General features: G+C 47.0%; 1 protein-coding gene across 2 annotated transcripts in view; it reads right to left on the bottom strand.

Moving 5' to 3' along the window:
- PLPP4 (phospholipid phosphatase 4) overlaps positions 1-21572 on the bottom strand; it is a 167818-nt gene that overhangs the window by 61671 nt on the left and 84575 nt on the right. The window contains exons 2-5 of one of the 2 annotated variants that reach the window (XM_088842539.1): positions 20466-20574; positions 12436-12526; positions 7532-7595; positions 5453-5577 (exon numbers count right to left, since the gene is read on the bottom strand). In XM_088842539.1, coding sequence (XP_088698665.1) covers positions 5453-5577; positions 7532-7595; positions 12436-12526; positions 20466-20574 — 389 coding nt within the window. The remainder of the gene's footprint in view (positions 1-5452; positions 5578-7531; positions 7596-12435; positions 12527-20465; positions 20575-21572) is intronic. The other variant, XM_088842540.1, reaches the window with a different exon arrangement.

Below are 21572 nucleotides of genomic sequence, written 5' to 3'. Positions count from 1 at the left end.
TAGGTACACAGCAAATTTTAAAAGGTACAGAGACTTCCTATAGATGCCAAGTGCCCCCCACCCGCCTTCACAGCATCCCTCATTATCAACATCCTCCAACAGCTGTTACAATTGATGAACCTACACTGACACATCAGAACCACCCAAAGCCCACAGTTTACATTAGGGTTTAATCTTGATGCTGTATAGTCTATGGGTCTCGACAAATGCATAATACAATGACAAGCATCCACCATTATAGTGGCATATAAAGTAGTTTCACTGTCCTAAAAACCCCTAAAAACTTGGCCTATTCTTCTGTCCCCCACCAGGAACCCTGAAGTAATGCTTTTTAATACTATGTGTTTGGAGTATGGACAATATGCTTGTAGTTTTGTGGGTCAGGTCTCTTTTGCAATTACCAACTCTGCCATTAAAAAGTAAATGCCTCCACACACAATATGTAAGTGATGGGCATCTCTGTGTTCCAATAAAACTTTATTTACAAAAACAGGCAGTGCACATGCTGTCATTTGCTGACCCCAGAATACAGTATCACTTTATTCATTCCCACTGTTTTATAGAAAAAAGTTTCTTAATACCTTGACTTGGTAATAATAAGGTGTTTTTGGTTTTTTTTCCCAATTTTTCTCTCTGAAATCCTCTTTCTGCAAGTTAAAACAACACCCAATCAAAAGCTGAGATAATGTGATGAAAGATAGTTCTCTTTTCAAAATACCCCTGCTTTGAAGCCACATCGCCTTTCTCCACTTTAAAACCCAAGCTTCTCCAAACTCTGAAGGAAATCACTCGCTCTTTGAAGCTGTGCCTCACAGAGCCAGTCCCCTAACACGGCTACCACGGCACACGCCGTGTGCTGAAAGGCTGTCACACGAGCCCTTCAGGGCAGTGCTGTTTGACCGCTTGTGGTAAACTAAGGAAAAGATCTTTGGTTTCCAAAAGACACTAGTGTTTGTTCTTCTATTCAAAGAAAACCAACTGTTCTGCAGGATGACATGTGGGCATTAACTACCTTCCAGTCACCAATTATCTGTGAACAGAGCAGAAGCAAACCCATGTTTACCCAGAATGGGGGATTCGTCTCCAGAGAGCCCTTGGTCAGAACCCCTGGGTCCACTCACTCAAGTAGAAAGAGCCTGTGTATCAAAACGGGAGTCCACTGAGGTCACCCCTTCTGAGGTCCGCCACCTCCTCTAGGGAGCAACAAGTCACACCAACCTCTAGGTTCCTATCAGCTACAGTAAGAAATCCAGAAAGCAGCACTGATGGTTTTCTAAGTGGATATGGCAGCTGGCTGCAAGGCAATCACTGCTGCTGCTGCTGCTGCTAAGTCACTTCAGTCGTGTCCGACTCTGTGCGGTCCCATAGATGGCAGCCCACCAGGCTCCCCCATCCCTGGGATTCTCCAGGCAAGAACACTGGAGTGGGTTGCCACTTCCTTCTCCAATGCATGAAAGTGAAAGTGAAGTCACTCAGTCGTGTCCAACTCCTAGCGATTACTGATCTGTCATAAAAAAGAGCAGAGGAAAATACTCACCAAAAGAGTAGAGGCTGGGGAGGATTCTGTCAGCCAAAGAGTAAAAATCTGTAACATTTTGCACATCTTAAGTGAACTCCGGGAGTTGGTGATAGACAGGGAGGCCTGGCGTGCTGTGATTCATGGGGTCGCAAAGAGTCGGACACGACTGAGAGACTGAACTGAACTGAAGCAAAAGGTAGTAACAGCCTCTGTTAGAAAGCTTGTTGAGCGCAGAAGGGACATCAGCCTCCCAGTGGACAAGGCAGCTGGTGGGCAGACCCATCAGGAAATACATTTGACAAGGGTGGGGTGTGCCACTAAAAGAAACTTCTGAGGGCCCTGACCACTACTCTTTGCAATCCAGCAGTCTCCTAGCTTGAGTCATTCACATGAGAGCTATTTCCTTCCCGAGTTCAGATACAACGGTAGATACAAAACTGTGCTGCAGTCCTCAGTCCATTTGAAAACCAGGATGAAAATTTCCCCAAAGCGTTTCACTTCTTACTGCTAATAACTTTAAGACGCTTCAAAAGCGTCTTAAAGCGCAGCACCAAGTCTTTGGGAGACCAGAACTGTGTCTTCAAACAGCAGAGAACTTGAGTGACCCCGCAAGGATACAGATGAAGAACAGATGGAAGCCGGCCCCAGGTGAATACTATCCCAGGTACATCTAAAAAATCCCAGCCAGGGAATTCCTGATAACAAGGAGACGGGAAATCAATACAGCAGGCCTCCCTCCAACTGGCACCTACACGATCTCTAAAACAGACTGACTTAAAACACGACTTCAGAGAGGAAGTGATTATTCCAAACAGATGCCCGACCATAAAGACCAGGAACGACTAGAGCCGAGAAGCACCGTGAACCCTAAGCCTTCATGCATGCTGTGCCCCTGGCCACATTAACCTCAGGAAGGCACGTTCTGCCAGTCTCCCCTGCCCCACCTCCAAGGCTCTAAAGCCAGACCAGCTCTGTTAACCAGTAAGTGTGTTCAGTCTAAGTCGCCTCCTCCTTTACTCGGGGCTGCTGCTGAGAGAGGCCTGGGACCTGGGACCTTTTGCTGCAGTGCTGCGATGCTTGCACCTGGACACACCTCTCCTTGAGCAACAAAATACAAAGAAACTGTATGGGACTAAAGGTGACTGTGTACATGCGCAGGTGGGGCAAATTCTGGACAAAAGATACAAAGAGACCAAGAAATCCAAGGCCACTTTTGAGAAGCCTGGAGCACAGAGTGTTGGGAGCAAAAGCAGGGTACTGTGCACACCACCACCTAAGGGGTGGACAAAACAACTAATCCACCCCTTCGGCCTGGTCCCTGGACACACCCCTACCCTCACCCCATATAAGGAACAAGCTCGCCCCCTGCTCAGGGACTAAGGGAACCTGTTGCTTGTTCTCGCTCTCCCTTGTTGCAGTAGGCCCCCAGTAAACTTGCCTGAGTTTCTTGTCTGCTGCTGCTGCTGCTGAGTCACTTCAGTTGTGTCCGACTCTGTGCGACCCCATAGACAGCAGCCCACCAGGCTCCCCCATCCCTGGGATTCTCCAGGCAAGGACACTGGAGTGGGTTGCCATTGCCTTCTCCAATGCATGAAAGTGAAAAGTGAAAGTGAAGTCGCTCAGTCGTGTCCGACTCTTCGTGACCCCATGGACTGCAGCCTACCAGGTTCCTCCGTCCATGGGATTTTCCAGGCAAGAGTCCAGTCAATTCCTATCGACTGGGGAAGGCCAAGAAGCCTGATGGATAACACTGTGACAGATCATCACAAACCTGGGGGCTGAAAATGAAAGACATGTATTCCCTCCCAGTTCTGGAGACCAGAAGTCCCATATTACGGTGCTAGCCAGCCCACAGTCCCTCTGAAGAGGGGAGACTCCTTCCTGCCTCGTCCAGCTTCCAGTGGCTCCAGGGTTCCTTGGCTTGCAACTATATCGTTTCAATTCCTGCCTCCATCTTCACATGACTTCCTTCCCCATGTCTCTAAGTCTCTATATTCCTCTGCCTTTCTCTTATGAGGACATCTGTCATTGGATTTACAGCCCACCCTAAAGCCAGGATGAAGTCATTTTGAGATCCTTAACTTAATTACATCTACAAAGACTTTTTTTTCCAAATAAAGTCACATTCACAGGTCCTGTGGGCTAGGATCTAGACAAATTATTTTTGGTGCCATTATTCAATCCACTAAAGTCTCCAGTAAACTGGGGGTCGGGGGGGGGGAAGAGTCATTCATTTAAATGAACGTGGACTGTGAATCAGTTCAGTCATTCAGTCATGTCCGACTCTTTGCAACCCAATGGACTGCAGCATGCCAGGCTTTCCAGTCCATCACCAACCCCCAGAGCTTGCTCAAACTCACGTCCATTAAGTTGGTGATGCCATCCAACCATCTCATCCTCTGTCGTCCCCTTTTCCTCGTGCCTTCAGTCTTTTTCAGCATCAGGGTCTTTTCCAATGAGTCAGTTCTTCACATCAGGTGGCCAAAGTGTGAATACCTTGTTGTATTTGCTGTTTAACCACCAAAAGCCCAAGACACTATCACATTAGAGGCTGGCAGGAAGGTCAGCTAGTGTCCTTGAAAAATCTGCTGAGTCTGTCGAAGCCTCGTGTCCCTGTTCCCTGTGCACACAGTGGGGACAACCGGACCTGGCAGAGCTGTGGCACAGGCTGATGGAGAGTCACTCAGAGTGCCGGGCACCCAGATATTGCTGACAGGCCCTATCTCTAGTGACTCAGAGCAAAAATGGCCAACTACCACTCTGCAGGAAAGGCCATCCAGTTACTCCTTGGTCCAGCCACTATCAGGGTATGTATTAGCTACTTAGAAAAAAGAAAAAGGATGAGGGTAACAGGCTTGACCAAGGTAAACAATGATCCGACCTATGGGGAATCAAGGACTTCAAGTCATAAGAGCGGCCAGTCCTCTCCGAAGTGGTCACCTGGGGGCCTGGTTCCTCTCCAAGGATTTCAGAATCACCAGCCTAAATACACAGCCTGCCACTACCTACGGACTCCCCAGGACATGAGCCATGGCTCATTTATCTCCATGTCCCCAGCACCTGTCACAATGTCTGGCACCTGAGTCACTTGGTAAACACTGATGGAATGAAATAAGATGTGACCAGGACACTCTGACATGGATAGCTTGGCTTATGTAAAGCATGATACCAAGTACTTGACATTCATGAAGTGGATTAAATGAGATAATGCACTGAAACATTTTGGCATGGTGATGCTCCAGAAACGTCAGGATCACCATCACTTATTTTACCCTCACTCCAACTACCAGCGGAGGCCTTATCATTCCCAGTCTACAAGCAGGAACTGAGGCGCAGAGAGGTTAAGTCACAGTTTGTATCTGCATAGCCAGGATTTGTCACACTTCAAAGACCTGCGAGCTGTCCATTGTACCACACTGCGCCTGGTTTACATTATTTAAAGGCTGGTCCCAGCTTACATACCTATAATCAGACTATGTATTAGGGGCGATGGGGTGTATGTACATGTATACACACACATATATGCTATATGTTGGTACAGTACACACACACACACACACACAAAACTTTCATTGAAGGAGTAAACTAGAGAGAACACTGAGCTGAAAGGCATAAGGTCCCAGGGAACACGGTTAATTCCCTTGCACTGTCAGGATCCTGAATGGATACTGCCAGAGGGTAAAGTGTCGCAAGTTTCACTCTGCTGAGCTGACAAGAGCCACACATGCAATGTTTTGTAAACTTCAGAGTCTTGGTCTCAGGCTTATTTCTTCCTGGGGAATGTCTTGTTTCTAAGACAACTGCCCTGCAGTGAAGAAAAGTCAACTACACTTGACATTCAGGTATCAACACTTTTCCCTCCACCTGAATTCCCAGAAAGAGTGATCAGGAGACATGACCTAGAAATCAGAGTCTCCCAACCAGGGAACTTACAGGAGGAATGGATGCTGGGGAAGCTTTTGCGGCCCTCGGACACCAGATCGGGATCACCGGTGCAGTGCATTTCCGAGTTCATCACTCCATCTGGAAAGCAGCGGTAAAAGAAATCGGGGCGAGGTCTACAAAAGACACCATGGACAGTTTCAATATAAAATGCTGCCATCACAAACAAACCCCAGCTGATCCCACCAACCCCTGCTGCTGCCCCAGTTCCTTCTTCTGCCATCAACACTGCAGCCCCCACCGGAAGACACTGTGGGCTTAGGCAAAGCTCAGGCTTCAGGGTCAGAAAGATCTGGGCTGGAACTCCCACTCTGCCACTTACTAGTTTTATGGCTTGGGTAGTCACATAGCCACCCTCAGTCTCCACATCTGTAAAAGAGGGATATCAACACCTACACAAAAGTAAGGTTCTGAGGGTCAAGTGAGATGACTTCCGGGAGCCACCTGAGCATAGCGCTGGTGAAATAAAGATGGAGACATAGATCCATCTATGGCTCCACTACTCGGAGGCTGCTACCAGGATCCAAGCCTCCAGGCTCCTCATGGCTCTGTATCTTGAATCTGATGGCCAACTGCCTACACTTCCTTAAAGAGCAGGTTTCACTGAGAAGACTTGAAAACTCAGTTCTGACCTTTGGCACACAGTCACCAGGCCAGGTCTTGGTCCAGGCTGTGGGGGAAGGAAGCAGGGGACAAGCTGGCCCCAAGGCCACGTCACCTGCCACAATCACGGCTAACATGTACTGAGTACATACTGCATACCAGACTCAGCATTAAGTACCACCCATGGGTCACATCGTACGATTCTTACGACAATCCTGGGGCAGGTCCTGGAACTTCCTTAATTTTACACGTGTGAAAATGAAGGTTTAGAAAGATCACACTCTTGCCCAAGGTCACACACAACCAGTAAGGAGCAAAGACAAGCTCTGAACCCTGGCAACTGGATTCCTGCACCTACACACCCCACCCCACATGTGTCCACTTCACTCAAGGGCAGTTTCTCACTCTGATGAGTGATGGCGGATTCTTCGCATGAATTCAGCTAACTTTGCCAGATGCCCGCCATGGACGAGGTTTTTCCTACACTGTGAACACAGTCTCCCTTTTCTGCACAATCTGGGTTACAGTTCATACGGTTCTCACTGTTAACTATAAGGGCTCACTGGTCCTCCAGCTCTGGGATCTGGGCCCAATAACAATCTATCAGGATCTGTAACATATTGATTATCAATAATCTATCAGAACTGTCGGTGTGCTGTCTCTCCCCTATGTGTTTCTCCAAGTGTGACTATTCACCTACTGAACCAGAGCCTCAGAGAGGACCTGGGAGTCAGCAGTTCACTGGGCCCTCAGCAACTCTAAGCACGGAAAGCCAGAAGGACAATGCAGCCCGAGGTCACTCGCTGACCAATCTATAGCCATCCTCTGCCCCCTCATTGCCTCCCTTCTGAACACCAAATACCTTATCACTAAATACTGAGGTTCTGAGAGGGAAACCAACCTGCCAAGGCCAACAGCTAGTCAGGGCCTAAGTCAGGTCTCGAACTCAGATCTTTTGACTGTTTTCCTCTACAGAGACTAGCTCACTTCCAGAGCATCTGGGGGAGAAGGCAAGATAAAGAGAAAATAGAAATCATCTCCCAGGAGGGTAAGAGAAATGTGCCAGGAGTCACAGCTCAAATACTAATCCATATTGCTTATCCCAGAATGATAAATAAGCAAGTATATCTATTTTTCAGATGCCAAAACTGACAAGTGAGTGGGTGTCTGGTGAGGCCCTGGAATAGCAGTGGGCTGGAAATGGAAATGGCTTTCTTGACTTTGGTCCCCCCAAAAGTTTAGTCATTAGATACTTCTTTATTATTGATGTCCTGCTTACTGGAATGATGAGTTCATTATTCAAAGGAGAGGAAAGATCTGAGTTGAGGACCGAAATCCCAGAAGGACAACAATTTAAGGGAAAACCAGATGAGCTCCAATCTGTTCCATCCAGTTTCCTGTGGCCAAGGTTTGTACACGGCTGACCTTGAGACTCTAAGCCACCACTTGTTTCTTTTTGGAACTTACCTTCCCACTATCAATTTAATAGTGTTTGTGCAGACTCCATTCAAAGCAAGAGCCAAGGACACGGCTACAAAACAAAACCAACAAACAGAAACATAACCAGCTGGCTCTCAAATCACAATCATTTTCATTACCACCATCATCATCATTACTTTTCCATCACACTATTTAATTTATGACCATAGAAATATGAACCAATGCTTTTTAAAAAGGAGGCAAATTTGAGTGGCTAGAGTAAAACACAATTAGAACCGGCCTTTGGAGAGTGAAAGTTCATAAAATTCCAAGCCCCTATGACATGAAATTTATCTCTCCTCCTACACTGAAATTTTCAATATCACAGAGCAGCCCATGTATCATGTTCTGACCTGATAGAACAGATTTAATACTACAGCATGTAGAATTTCTTTTACTGGTAGCAAGAAACATAACATTTTATTTCCTTCTGGCAACCTTCTCAGACATAATTCTAATCAGAGCAGCTGCAGGAATCCCTCTGCATACAGGCGTGCCCACTCAGCCATTACCTCCTTGTTGACCTGTCCCCTGCTGACGGCTGTCCACTTGTTATCAAACAAATCACTATTTCTAAGAAGGTGAAGTGTCTCAATACCTCATTACTGGTGTTTGAAAAGGTTTGTCCAGGTGGTTCTTTCTGCCACCTAAAACAGTAGGCACTTCTGGATGACATTCTTCAAAAATAGACAGCCTGGGGAATTTCTCCAAGCAGCTTGGAAGGACTTTGCTGGATGAAGCACAGATTGTCCAAAGGATGCAGGTGAAGTGAGTCATGGAGTTTTCCCTGCAAGGTCCCTGCATCTCTCCCTTGTGTTTATCAAGACCATACAAAAGGCAAGTCGATGCGATGGAAGGTCAAATGCTTTGCATAAGCAATAAAAACCTATCGATGCCCCGTTCCATTGCTTTGTTGAATAATAAAGCATGTGAGTTACCGTTTCCCTTTGGCAAGTATTAACTGTTCAATACTAGCTGAGATTTATGTAAGGAAACAGCGGTGGAGGGCCACTTTCGGGAAGGAGCTGCCTGGAGCAGTTCGTGATCATTAAGGGAGACAAATGTGTTATTCTACAAATGGAAAGGACTGTGAACAGTCCACAAAGTCACCAAGGGCACAGGTCACTGAGACAGAGACAAAAAACCCACCTGCTTGTACCAACTCACGGGGAAGCAGAGAGAATTGGAGGGACCAGTTCAAATGAACACCTTTGTCAAAGGGAAACGAGTCCCCAAAGTGGAGGATGGGCCACGTTGCAATATCTGGAAAGGAGGGCTGGGTCCCCCGATGCAGAGCGGCGCATGAGTCAGCAGCACTGGACTACCACTAAAACACTCAGCATGCAACAGGGTGTGTAACCTGGAAGCAAGCATGGAGGAACTTGGAGAGATCTGCTGATTATACTCTGCATGCACAGACCCTTCCTTCCTAAAACGCTGGCTTCCCTTCTCTCTCACAAGCTTGGAGCACTGCTGAGAGGTTTCCTTTGCAGAGAGGAGGGAGAATTCCCTGGGCCATCATTGCCGCAGGATTCTCCCAAAGCCACAACAATTAACAGGCTGTGAGGTTGCCCTGAGTTGACAGGGGTCTTTTCTTGTTAGGGCTGGTCCAGCACAGGCTCACTGCTGTGTTTTCCCAGCAGGGCTGAACTCCTTCTCCTCCTGGTCCTAGCAAGGCCTCTGCACAGAAAAGGTCTCCAGGAACAAGCATCACTAGCTGACCTCCCAGTGCCCTTGGGGAACTTCAGAGACCACAACATCAATCCAGAACACCATACACGTCCCCAGCCTCTGCCCCAGCTGGGTTTACTGTGAAAGTGAAAAAGTGAAGTCACTCAGTCGTGTTCGACCCTTAGCGACCCCATGAACTGCAGCCTACCAGGCTCCTCCATCCATGGGATTTTCTAGGCAATAGTACTGGAGTGGCTTGCCATTGAGCAATTCTCTGAAAAGCTTCAAGTGGCTGAGCTAGAAAAGGTGTGGCTGTGATGGAAGCACCAACAGCTGGCAGCTTCCCTCCCTGATCCAAAAGCCTGAAGGAAACAGAAGAGAGCAAGGATCTGCGTGGAAAGCGTCACAGCCTTCCGGAAGTAAAGTAAACCAATTACTACATTCATCTGCATAGCACAGCCTCCAGGGGACCCAGACAGGGGACCTCTCACTGACACCACAGGGAAGGCTGGGCTGACAGTAGAGGCATGAAAGGCTGGCCGAGCAGGCAGTGAATGATCCCAACCATGGCGGGGGGGCTGGCTTGTTGATTAACAAGAATCCAAGGCATCTGGTTTATAAGGGCTGCATCGACAGCATCTCACGGCACTGCGGGGTTGAGAGGAGAGTCAGAAAGACAAGCCAGACTGTGTTCTGATAAAGAAATGCAAAGCTATGTGTCATGTGAGTTGGCCTGCAAGTGGCCTGTACTGAGGGTACTCCTGCTTACAAGCACCCCCAGAGGAGTAGAGGGCTTTTGTTGCTGTCACTTTTGTTGTTGTCAGGAATTCAACATTGCAGTCCTTCCAAAACAGGGTTTGCTATTAACACCAACTTGGCCGTTCAGCAGCCAGATCTCTGGGTGGGGTGAGCCTTACTTGCACACGAACAGATGCACAAAGCAGGCTGCTGTGGACATGCAGCTAAGGGGCGTTCTTAGGGTCCAGGTCTGCTGAAGACACCTGAGTAAAGAAGGGACCTCAGACCAAACCACCCTCACTGAGAAAGTCCTGAATTCCAGATAATGGAGAAAAAGCTACACCTAGTTTTCTGTCCTTGGTTTTGAAAGATCATTCCCTCCAGCCCCTTCCAAGACTTCCTAAAAGTGGCAACTTATTTTTTTAAATTGTATACAAAGGGAGGTTCTTCATCATTTTTACAAGGCAGTCTCTCATTTATTTAGGCAAACAGAACATCCAATTAACTCCACCTTCTCTATTAACATATAAGAGGCCAGGTATGGTGTACAATTTTGAAGTGTCATCCTAAGGGAGATTTAGCTGAGAATGAAAAGGTCTAGAGAAAGTAACTGCAAGCTCCTCAAGGCCATAACAATCTCCCAGCTCCAAAAACAGCCAGTAAATTATAACTGTAACCATGAAAGACAGTTCCTACACACAGCCACATATCTAGGGACTCAGTGTCAGAGGAGTGGCTAGAATAACAACTGAGGCAAAAAGACTTCCAGGTCAACTGCGAGGGGCTCCCAATGGGACATTTGGGAGCCACAGTGATATCTGTCCAAACGCTGACCCAGCTGCTTGAGCCTCAAGAGGGAGGGCATCTACACCCTTCCTGGAAAACCTGACCTTTCCACCACCTCAGCTGAAGAAACAAAGACCATGTGATGACCAGAGCCTCAAACCACAGGTGAGTAGCCTGGGGAACACACCTGTCTTCAAGCAGAGCATCCACAGGCTGGCCAGAGACTCGGGACTTTTGCATCCAGGCTTGAGATTTGAGTCAAGTCCAGAGTCTCCACCTGGGAAGTGCAGGTGACACTTGCAGGCGGCCCTGGAGCCAAGCAGTCACACAGACGTGGGCCAGGGGCACCCACCACTACAAGCCCAAGCCTCACACAGACCAAGATGCAGGCAGAACAGACAAGGTCCTCACAGGTGACCGAGGCAGGGACTCAGAGGAGGGGAAGGACGCATCACAGAGAAGAGGGGGTAGAAGGCAACGGGCGTCTCCACGCCTCATGGCCTGGATCCCTATTCCATGCCCACCAGGGTTTCCCCTCTGATTCTTGAAGGTCCGGAAGACTGCTTGTTATAGTCCTATAACCAAACCTCTAATTTATTTGATCCAATTTGAGAGGAATTCTGTTCTTTGCAACTACACAGAGCCTAACCAAAGCCTGGCTATGTAAGAAACGGCCCCGGTCCTTCCACTGCTCTGTACACCCTAGAACCCACACCCACCCTCCTTCCCTTACAAAGAACAGGGAAGACCGCAGTTTGCTACATTTTTCATTTCCTCAAAGTCCAGTAATTAAAAAATACCATCTTTAGTGAAGAATCTCATATTTCCAGATTTACTACCTTACTAAATGGTGAGCCTACGCAACACACCAACAACACAGTGTGTGTGAGGGTTTGGATAACGTCAAGGCGTCATGTCAGAAAATAAACCCAATTCAGTTTTCCTGATGACCAAAAAGCTAAAAACCCTGGCTTCCGGGGAGTGTATTTTCCTAAACAAGCCAAATAGTTTTGCTTTCTCTTCATACTGTCGTTTACTTTGTCTTTTGATTAATATGCAGATCAGAAAAAAATGGATTTAACCCTAAAAATATCAAACTTCTATCATACGCAGATACGGCTCAGCTTCGGGAGAATTTATAAGCATCGTGTCATACTCAACAGCGAAGATTGTAGCATTCCTTACATAATAACAACTGATTAACTGCCAAAGTGTCCCCACAGTGGTGATGAGTTATGGAGCTCGTTTCCAATTTATATTAAATTTTACATCTGCTTTTCCACATTTTGCTTCCAGTCAATGATGACTGGTCAAGGAGTCTGTGGTTGATGTCTGAACTGTCCCAACTGGGGGCCTATTAGCCACAAATGTGGGGTTGGACAGTCAGCGGTGAAGTTTCATATTCACTTTGCCTTACAGCCAAGAGCCATCCTTCCGAAGTGCTTAGGAAGCCCAGAGCTCTGGTGAGGAGCCTGACATGCATTTTCAGCACCAGGGACAGCGACAATGGGCTGGCACGCAGATGAGCTACTTATCACACACTGGCTCTTTAAAAGGGCTAAACACTTTGTTTCGTGTCTACCAAGCTTTATTTGACCAAGAGAAAAATCAGTCGAGTGCAACTGAGATTTTTCGAAATCTGGTAATCTAATCAAGTTCAGCCCCATCCCCTAAAGCAGGAACTGGGAATACTCTACCTAGGAAGGCTTCCTTAATTTCAGTCTTGTCTGTCCGCCGGATAATTTTCACCACACAAATAACAGCCAGAGGTGTGAGGAAAGAAATTGCCTGGAAGAAACAACAAATAATCCCTTATGAAGGCAGTAGTTTGGTATCAGAAAGCCGATTGATAATTAGTTCCAGTTAGCTTCCTTTGGACTCACTAGTTGAATGATCTCACTGAACTCCTGACCTCACACTAAGAAGGATTTATATCTATACTGAGAGACTCCACAGACTTGAAAAATCAGAGGTCTGATTATGGGTTATAATTGATTTATAATTTCTGGGAGCCACGTTTAAAGTGGTAGCTTTTTAAATAGAAAAGAAGAGTCTATAATTACAGTGACATCTTTGCCAGTAACCCTCCTCCCATCCTCCCCTGCAGAGGGGTGGAAGAACCCTTGTCCTCCCAAGTCCAGCGCTCTGGCAACATGGGAACACGTGGTATTTGCTTGGAGTCTATCTATTCATTCCCCTTTGGTATTCTTTGGTTGAATATTCATTTCTGCTGCAAAGCAGAGGTTAGTCCCTTGACATGAAGTCTCTCCTCATCTCTTCCTCCATTCCCTTCCCTCCCCTAGACCAAAGCACTCAGGAGTACAGTGTGCACTTAACAAATCAAGCTGGTGGGATTCAGAGGCAAACAACTCTTATCGCTGAAACTTCTATGAGGCAGGAGCCATGTTTGGGTACCATCCAGTACTGGGGTCTCTTAAATCCTCACGCAGGCTTCGTGACAGTCTTTGCCAGGCTTGGGGACTCTGTGCTGTGCCCAAGGACACACGGCTGGGAAGTAGCAAGACGGGCTTCAGAGGCCAGGGTTTCTGCCTCCCTTATCTAGTCTTTACTCAGCATTCTATAATTAGTACTTTTTTCCCCAACATTCCAATGATCAAAAAAAAAAGGTACTGGATTGGCCAAAAAGCTCATTCATTTGGGGTTTTCATTCTGTCTTATTGAAAAACCTGAATGAACTTTTTGGCATACAATATTTGTTTTACTTCCTTCTGATTATAACGTCTCAGGATAACAAAAGGGATTAAATATCTCACAAATCTACAGCCGGGCTCACAGACAATGGTGGGAGGGGTGGGCATAGGAGATGGTAACTATTAACCAACAGTATTCACAATTCGGGAAGTCTCGACCTGGGCACTGATCAATGTTGCTTTTTGGAAAGGGGGCTTTCTAACAAGACTAAGGCATGACTGGAAGATACTTTACTTTCTTTAAAAAAAAAAAAAAATCAGAATTCCTCCAAATGCACACAGTCTATCAAAATAATTGCAGATGTCCTGCAGAGATGCAAGAGCCAGACCGTGAGAGCTCAGAGCATCTTGGGGACTCCTTTTTGGGAGCAATATTCACAGACAGTTCATGAGACATGAGAAAACCCTTCTCCTTACAGGTTGGTTTCTTTCTGACCACAAACGGTAGTAACCAGCTTGATGAGCCTCCTTATTGGTCATGGCCCTGAACGACTTACATCAGTAAGTCCTGTCGCCACAGAGGGTGTTCAGAAGAGTGTGGCCCGGGTCTCAGGGGAGCTGCACAAAAGGGGATTCAGAACTGGAGCAGAGAAGCAGAGGATTTACCCAGGGTGACTGAAAAAGGCAACACTCACTTGTGAGGGAAGAGTTCCAGCAAATCTGTGAGTCTCCACCGGTGTCTGGGAGTCTCTCACACCTACAGCGTTTGTTACAAGGCTGTGTCCCTCAGACCCTCTGATAGGACAGGTCTGGAATCTACATTGTGTAATAGGCATCTCAAAGGACTCTGGTGACTGAGAAACACTGCATCAGTTCTGATTCACACATTCAGTGTTGAGAGCGCGCTGGCTGAAGCCCCAGGTTACCTAAGTCCAAAGTTAAGCTTAAGGATGAAGAAGTCCTGGGCTTTTGGTTTCCTCTCACTTTGGGCACTATAGGCCAGCCACTGCCCTCAAAGAGGAGACAGCAGCTCACTGAACAGTGAACAGTACTGCAGCAACCCCACCAACAGTCAAACCACAAATATGAGAACGACAGTGCTGTGTGCTGTGCTGAGCTGCTCAGTCATGTCTGACCTTTTGTGACCCCATGGACTGTAGCCCTCCAGGCTCCTCTATCCATGGGGATTTTCCATTCTGGTGGAAGTAATGATAGTTTTTCTCTTCTTGGGCTCTAAAATCACTGTGCATGGTGACTGCAGTCATGAAATCAGAAGTTTGCTTCTTGGCAGGAAAGCTATGACAAACCTAGACAGTGTGTTGACAAGCAGAGACACTACTCTGCCGACAAAGGTCCATATAGTCAAGGATATGGTCTTCCCAGTGGTCATGTACAGTTGTGAGAGTTGGACTGTAAAGAAGGTAGAGTGCCGAAGAATTAACGCTTTCAAACTGTGGTGCTGGAGAAGACTCCTGAGAGTCCCTTGGACAAGAAGGAGATCAAACCAGTCAATCTTAAGGGAAATCAACCCTGAATACTTGCTGGAAGGACTGATGCTGAAGCTGAAACTCCAGTATTTTGGTCACCTAATGCGAACAGCTGACTCACTGAAAAAGTCCCTGATGCTGGAAAAGATTGAGAGCAGAAGAGGGTGTCAGAGGATGAGATGGCTGGATAGCATCACCGAAACAATGGACATGAACTTGGAAAACTCTGGGAGATGTGAGGGACAGGGAGGCCTGGCCTGCTGTAGCCCATGGGGTCGCAAAGAGTCGGACATGACTGGGCAACTGAACAACAACAACACACACACACACACACACATATATATGTATGCTATTGGTGGCTTCTCTGGTAGCTCAGATGGTAAAGAATCTGCCTGCAATGCAGGAGATCTGGGTTCAATCACTGGGTCAGGAAGATTCCCTGGAGAAAGGAATGGCTACCCATTCCAGTATTTTTGCCTGGAGAATTCCATGGACAGATTAGCCTGGTAGGCGTGAGTCCCTGGGGTCGAAAAGAGTCAGATAAGACTGAGCAACTAAGAATCTTAGCACATAAATGCTATTAACATAAAAGGAAAGGAAAGTGAAGTCATTCAGTCATGTCTGACTCTTTGTGACCCCATGGACTGCAGCCTACCAGGCTCCTCCATCCATGGGATTTTCCAGGCAAGGGTACAGGAGTGGGTAGCCATTTATTTCTCCAGGGGATCTTCCCGACCCAGGGACTGAACCCGGGTTTCCCACATGGCAGGCAGACATTTTACCATCTGAGCCACCAGAGAAGCCTGCTATTAATATAAGACAATCCCAGAAGGCATAGTCTAAGATTAGACAGAATTGGAACCCCAGAGAAATTATAATTTGGGAAGACTTTTCCTCCCAGGTTCCAGAGGCTGCCTGCTGGGGATGACCCTGAGCTGGACTGTTCTGACCGAACAGGAGATGGGGTGCCGTGTGGGAGCCCCGTGGCTCCAACCAGGAGTGGGAGCTGGAGAACACAAGAGCCATACCTTGTGCATCCACCAATAAAAACCAACACAGGACATGCCGTCTGTCCCCAGTTCAGACAATGGGTGACCCCTGGATGCTTATATAAGGTGTTGCCAGGATGCTTCTGGAAATCCACCAAGCATGACACCAGACATAAAGCTTGTCTCAAGGGAAGAGACAAGAGCTTTTAACCACCAAAGGTGTTGCAGCCCGGGCACCTGGAGTTGGAATGTTTTCACCACAGAAGAGCTTGTCACTGAGAGTTAGTCACATCAGACAAAAAAATGGGCCCAAAGTGACTGAATTTTCAGCATCCAACAGGAAGGCGTGTGCGCTGCATGGTGCTTCTAACAACTCAAGACACACGGCCACCTGGGAAGGGCTCTGTGGTGGGCAAACAATCACAGCCTGTCACTGAGCTGGGAGCGAAGACTTGTCAAAAGTGTCTAAAAACTCAACTACCATGAGCCAGCTTGGTCTCTTTTTCTTCCCTCCTCCCCGCAAACTGATTTTATTTTTGTCTTCCTTCGAAGCATAGCATCCTATTATAGAACAGAAGCTCCTGTTATTAAATCAACACAATACCAGTAATATGCTATGGAAGTAACTCTTCTGGACACGTCATGGCCAGAGGAAAAAGATTGATCTTGGGCAAAGGATAGAACTTGGGCAGATTTTTTAAATTAAGAATTTGGGAAACACCTCCTCTTCCTTCAGTTCCCTGAATCTTGCCTGTCCTTTGAGGGTTTTCATGAGGGTTCATGTCTCTGTTCCCACTAGACTAGAAACCATACCTACTCAGCTCAGCACCTCCACTACCCACCACCGTGCTTGGCTCTAGGAAGGTGCTTTATAATTTTCTGTTGAATTAAGTAATAACTAACTAACTTGAAGTTTTCCACACTCTGCCTGTACCCCTGCCTCCCACTGCCCCCGTCACCATGCAGGACTCCAAGCAGACTCCCATTCATGGAGCCCCACAGCCTGGCTCCACGGTGTCTGCTCCTTGACACCTGCTCTTCTGTGTGTGACAGGCTGCACTCACCACCTGTCCACCTCCCTTCGACCCCCAACGAGGCAGCACGGCTGAATGGCTCCCAGAGTGTCTGCACTCTGATCAGTGGTGTTCAGACCCTGGTCCAGCCACTGACGGTTTAAACCTGGGATAAGCTGTTTAATCTCATGACAGTTTCATTTTCTCCATTGAAATGATGGGATCACAAAAGTGCCAACCTCAAAGGATTCTGAGAATTCACTGAGATGCTATTTGTAAAGTGATGAGCACAGTTACTATATTCAAGAGATGCTAGCTGCTGTTATGACTACCGTGGTGATGAGAAGGAGCAGGACAATGATGAGGATGGGGATGAACGTCCCTAAAGCGCACCTGAGCCTCTCCGCCACTCTTTCTCAGATTCCACTTTGCTTCAGGGTACCATCGTCCTCACGAGCCCGCAGGGGTCAAGTCTGATTTGACTTCACATCACCTGCAATTCCTATGGCTTTCCTCACCCTGGAAGTGTTCTCTGGACAAAGACACCACAGGCAACAACAAACAGGCTGCTGGAAAGCAATACTGAATACCAACTGAGGAGCCTTCCTACACCAAAAAGCAGGCTTTCAAGGATGTGCTGGTACACTCCACATGTTCAGAAAGGAAGCATGGCCTCTTCTGAATAAGGAAGCGGCTGACAGCCTGGGAATATCCAGGAAATGTTAAAGTCAAGATCCAGCGTGTGAGAAGAGAGTTCTCAGCCTTCCTCTCTGGCCCACAGGAGCCCAGGGGCATCAAGGGAAACAAGCTCTTGGAATCCCACGTCCAACCACACCCAAGTTTCATGTTGACAGATACACTCAGCTTAGCTGATGGTGCCAAAGACAGAGAAAATGCCAGGCAGTGGCTTCCAGGTGATGTCATTACCATTTACTCCTTACGTAATTCCCTAACCTTCTGATAATATTTTTGTAACATTTGACCAAGTAGCTCTATTAAAACAGACAGGCACACAAATAAGCAAAACTCCAGAGACACTGATTTTGCAAAGAAACCTGGATTCACAGCAGCTGCCTTTAAAAAAACACTTTGGTTATTAGAAAGTTAGCAAGTTTGCCTTTAGATTAAAACATTCTAAACAAAAATAGAGGAGACCCCAGGATTATTTATGTGTTACAGAATGAAACTGGAGCTTTCTAAGGAAGCCAAGTGATTTTTAAAAAACATTGAAAATATGTTCTCTTATACATTCTTTTAGAAACACCATAAGGTTTGTAGAGATCAAAAGCAGACAAATGATATCTTGTATTAAACTCTCAATGAAACCCAGGAGAACAAATCTAATTTATGTGGTGACAAAGCATTTTTCATTTTGCTTTTACATATTCTAAATGTGTCTACTGCTTTCCTTGTGTTATTATGGAATTGAACTAAATCTTGCGATCAAATGAATGAAATTCATCAACAACTATTAACAAAACAAAAGGTTGAACTTATTTCATTAGGAGATTAAGGGGTATGAATCAGTGTTTGTGGCTGAATACCCTTCTATTCTCTGAGAATCACAGCACTGAATAACTCCTTTACTGTCTCCTTTCCTCCACTGCCAACATGCAAATGTGCTCCATCCTATTTGTGTCTGCAGCCAGGGTATTTGAGGCGTTTGTATCTAGACTTCAAAACAATCCATTGTTCATAAATCTAGGACACAGCCACAGATTCATCACAACATCCCATATGAACAGTCATCTCCAAATTGGGTTTTACAGCACACAAAATGTGAAATCTTTGAATATGGGGATAAGTGATAAACAGACGCTCCTCCTACTAAAACCATGGAGTAAACTAGTGAGGCACATGCTAGTTACTTTATTTCTAGGATTTATGGAAGATGTGAGTTGGAACCGAAATGGAAAAAAAATCTGATTTTAATACACAGTTGGAAAATAATGCCCAACTCACAAGAACCCTACATTATTCAATTTCCCTGATATTCACAAGAATCTGGTTTATTTTCCAGCAGGAAGGTAATTATGAAAAAGCAATAAAAATAAGACTGCAATGTTCATGTAGTGTTCTGGACACTTGGGGATGTCTGCAGACACAAAGATCTTTCCAGTCATCTTTGAAACAATCATCGGTGATCTTTCCAATCACTGATGAACAAGATTTCCTCCCCATATCAGAGAGATTTCTTTCAAAGTGCAAAAATATCCCTCATGTGCTCTATAAAAGCTCTGGAACACACACTTGAGTTCCCAGAGACAGGACACATGATAGCTGGTCAATAGGCAAAAGCTTCAAGCTATAGCACTGCCCATCCAAAAGCTACATTCTTGTTCTGTAACAAGACGGAATTTCAATATTTCCTCTGCCACAGAAAGGCCTTAAAGCAACTCTCCAGGAGCTGGTGAGCCTTAGCAAGGAGTCCTGAACACTCAACTCCAGACTGCAGGACAACCTCCTGGCTGAGAGTGGGACTCCAAACTGGCTGCTCAGGTACAAATCTAGGCTCTCCCACTCTCTAGCTTGTGTGGCTTTGAGTAAGCTCTCTCATCTCTCTGGGATGCAGGTATGCACCAGCAAAATTCAGACAATAATGACATCTTCCTCACTGGGAAAGTTAGTTCAGTTCAGTTGCTCAGTCGTGTCCGACTCTTTGCGACCCCATGGACTGCAGCACTCCAGGCCTCCCTGTCCATCACCAACTCCCAGAGTTTACTCAAACTCATGTCCATCGAGTCGGTGATGCCATCCAATCATCTCATCCTCTGTAGTCCCCTTCTCCTCCCACCCTCAATCAGCGTGGGTCTAAATGAGATAATCCTTCCTAAGCTTTCAGCAAGGGACCCGCATATAGTAGTGTTAGCCGCTCAGCCATGTCCCACTCTTTACGATGCCATGGACTATAGCCTGCCAGGCTTCTCCATCCATAGGATTCTCCAGGCAAGAGTACTGGAGTTTCCATTCCCTTCTCCAGGGGATCTTCTTGACCCAGGGATCAAACTCAGGGCTCCTGCTCTGCAGATGGATTCTTTACCATCCAAGCCACCAGGAAAGTAGGGGAAATGTAAAAGGCTGTAATCAACACGGGGAAGAATGAAGATGTAAAAATAGTCCCAATATATCCACCAACTATTTGGGTGTTCACTAATTTATCCTAGGATCAGAGACACTACCCAGAGTTGAGTCACACACAGTGGTCTCATCACCGGTTAACTGACCAGCCAAGCCCAGAAAAGCGGTTAACAAAGCAGCTTAATGGTGTCTGAGGATGGCTAAATCGAGGTCTGCTTTAAAAGAATATGGAGCAGGCAACTCTGTTCACTAGTCATTCATCTTATTCTACTCTTAAGTATTTGGAAACAGTTTGGGTTTAGCTCAAGTAAGCAGGGCCCTTCTATTCCAAAGCCTCCAGCAGTTGCTTCTCACATGACCAAGCAGCGAACCATTCTGATCTGTAATTGAATTTTAATTTGTCAGGCTGCTCGCCATCATCAGTAGGGGGTGGAAAAACAGAAATGAAAACCCATGTGGCTCCCACTCAGGGGAGTGGTCCCAATAGCCATGAAATCCCCGGTACTTACAAACATGAGGCGGGTGGGGATGTTGTCTGACTGCACCAGAGGATTCTTATAGAGCCAGATCTCTTCTGGCTGGATGACTCTCTGGAAGGGATCCAAAAATTCTGTAAAACTGAAAAAAAACAAAGAAAGAGGCGTGAGGGCTGAGCACTGGGGAGGAGGCGGCTTACGCGAGAGCTCAGAGTGGATGCACTGGTCCCCGGGGAGGGGAGGACAGGCTGCCCAGCTGATGGCTCTCAGCCAGCTCCAACGGGGGAAAGATGGAAGAATCACCACGACTGTAGCGTCTTTTGTTGCCAACAGCCTGCTAGGACCAACGCCGGGCATAAGAGAAGAGCTGAGAGGCGGACACACAAAGACCCCAAGAACTCGGGGATCCAAAGTGAACTGGGAGTTCAAGTCCAGAATGGTGGCTCAGACTGGGGCAGGGCCAGGCCAGCAGCCATCTCTGGGGACAAAATGGACTTGAGTTGGGGTGAAGCGGATGGAGCAGCGGGCAGGACTAGAGAAAAGAACCCGCGGTGTTCCTCCTCCACGTTACTCCAGATGGCGCCCCTCCACCATCACCACCACCAGGGGGCAGAATGAGAGAAAGAAGCTTCCAGAAAGGAGAAGGCTGGGACGGGAGAGACAGCAGAGGAGAGGAAAGAAGGAAGGAAGTGGGAGGGGGAGGGGGGACTGCTGTTAAGGAACCAGAAAGCTCTAAGACTCCACCTCCCAACCCCTCTCTCACCCTGGGAACCCGCAACACCCAGGTAGATGAAAAGGATCATCCCCAATAGAAAACCTGCGGGGAAGACAACAATTTAGCCAGCTTTCAGCCCCTAGGCCCCCTCCCAGCTCTCCAGCCCAGTTCTCCAACTGGGGAATCTGGTTCAGAGTGGCTTCAGATGTGTCTGGGTGAGTCAGGGCTTGAGTGCCAGACTGAGCAATCTAGCTTTTGAACCAAGGAGGAATTTGGCAGAAAAGCATGGAATGAAATGTCCAACAGTGGTGAAGATGGGGCATTGGAGCAGAACAGAGGAGGGAGGCAGAGGCAGTGAGGAGGTGAGGGCAGCTGTCCCAACGAGAGATGCTGCAGAGAGAAGCAAAAGGCAGGACAGAACATGG

The sequence above is a fragment of the Moschus berezovskii genome, chromosome 12 (genome assembly GCF_049115385.1).
Source record: "Moschus berezovskii isolate FMDL1 chromosome 12, NW_MosBer_1.0, whole genome shotgun sequence".
NCBI lineage: Eukaryota > Metazoa > Chordata > Mammalia > Artiodactyla > Moschidae > Moschus > Moschus berezovskii.
This window is presented reverse-complemented; position numbering and strand designations above follow the sequence as displayed.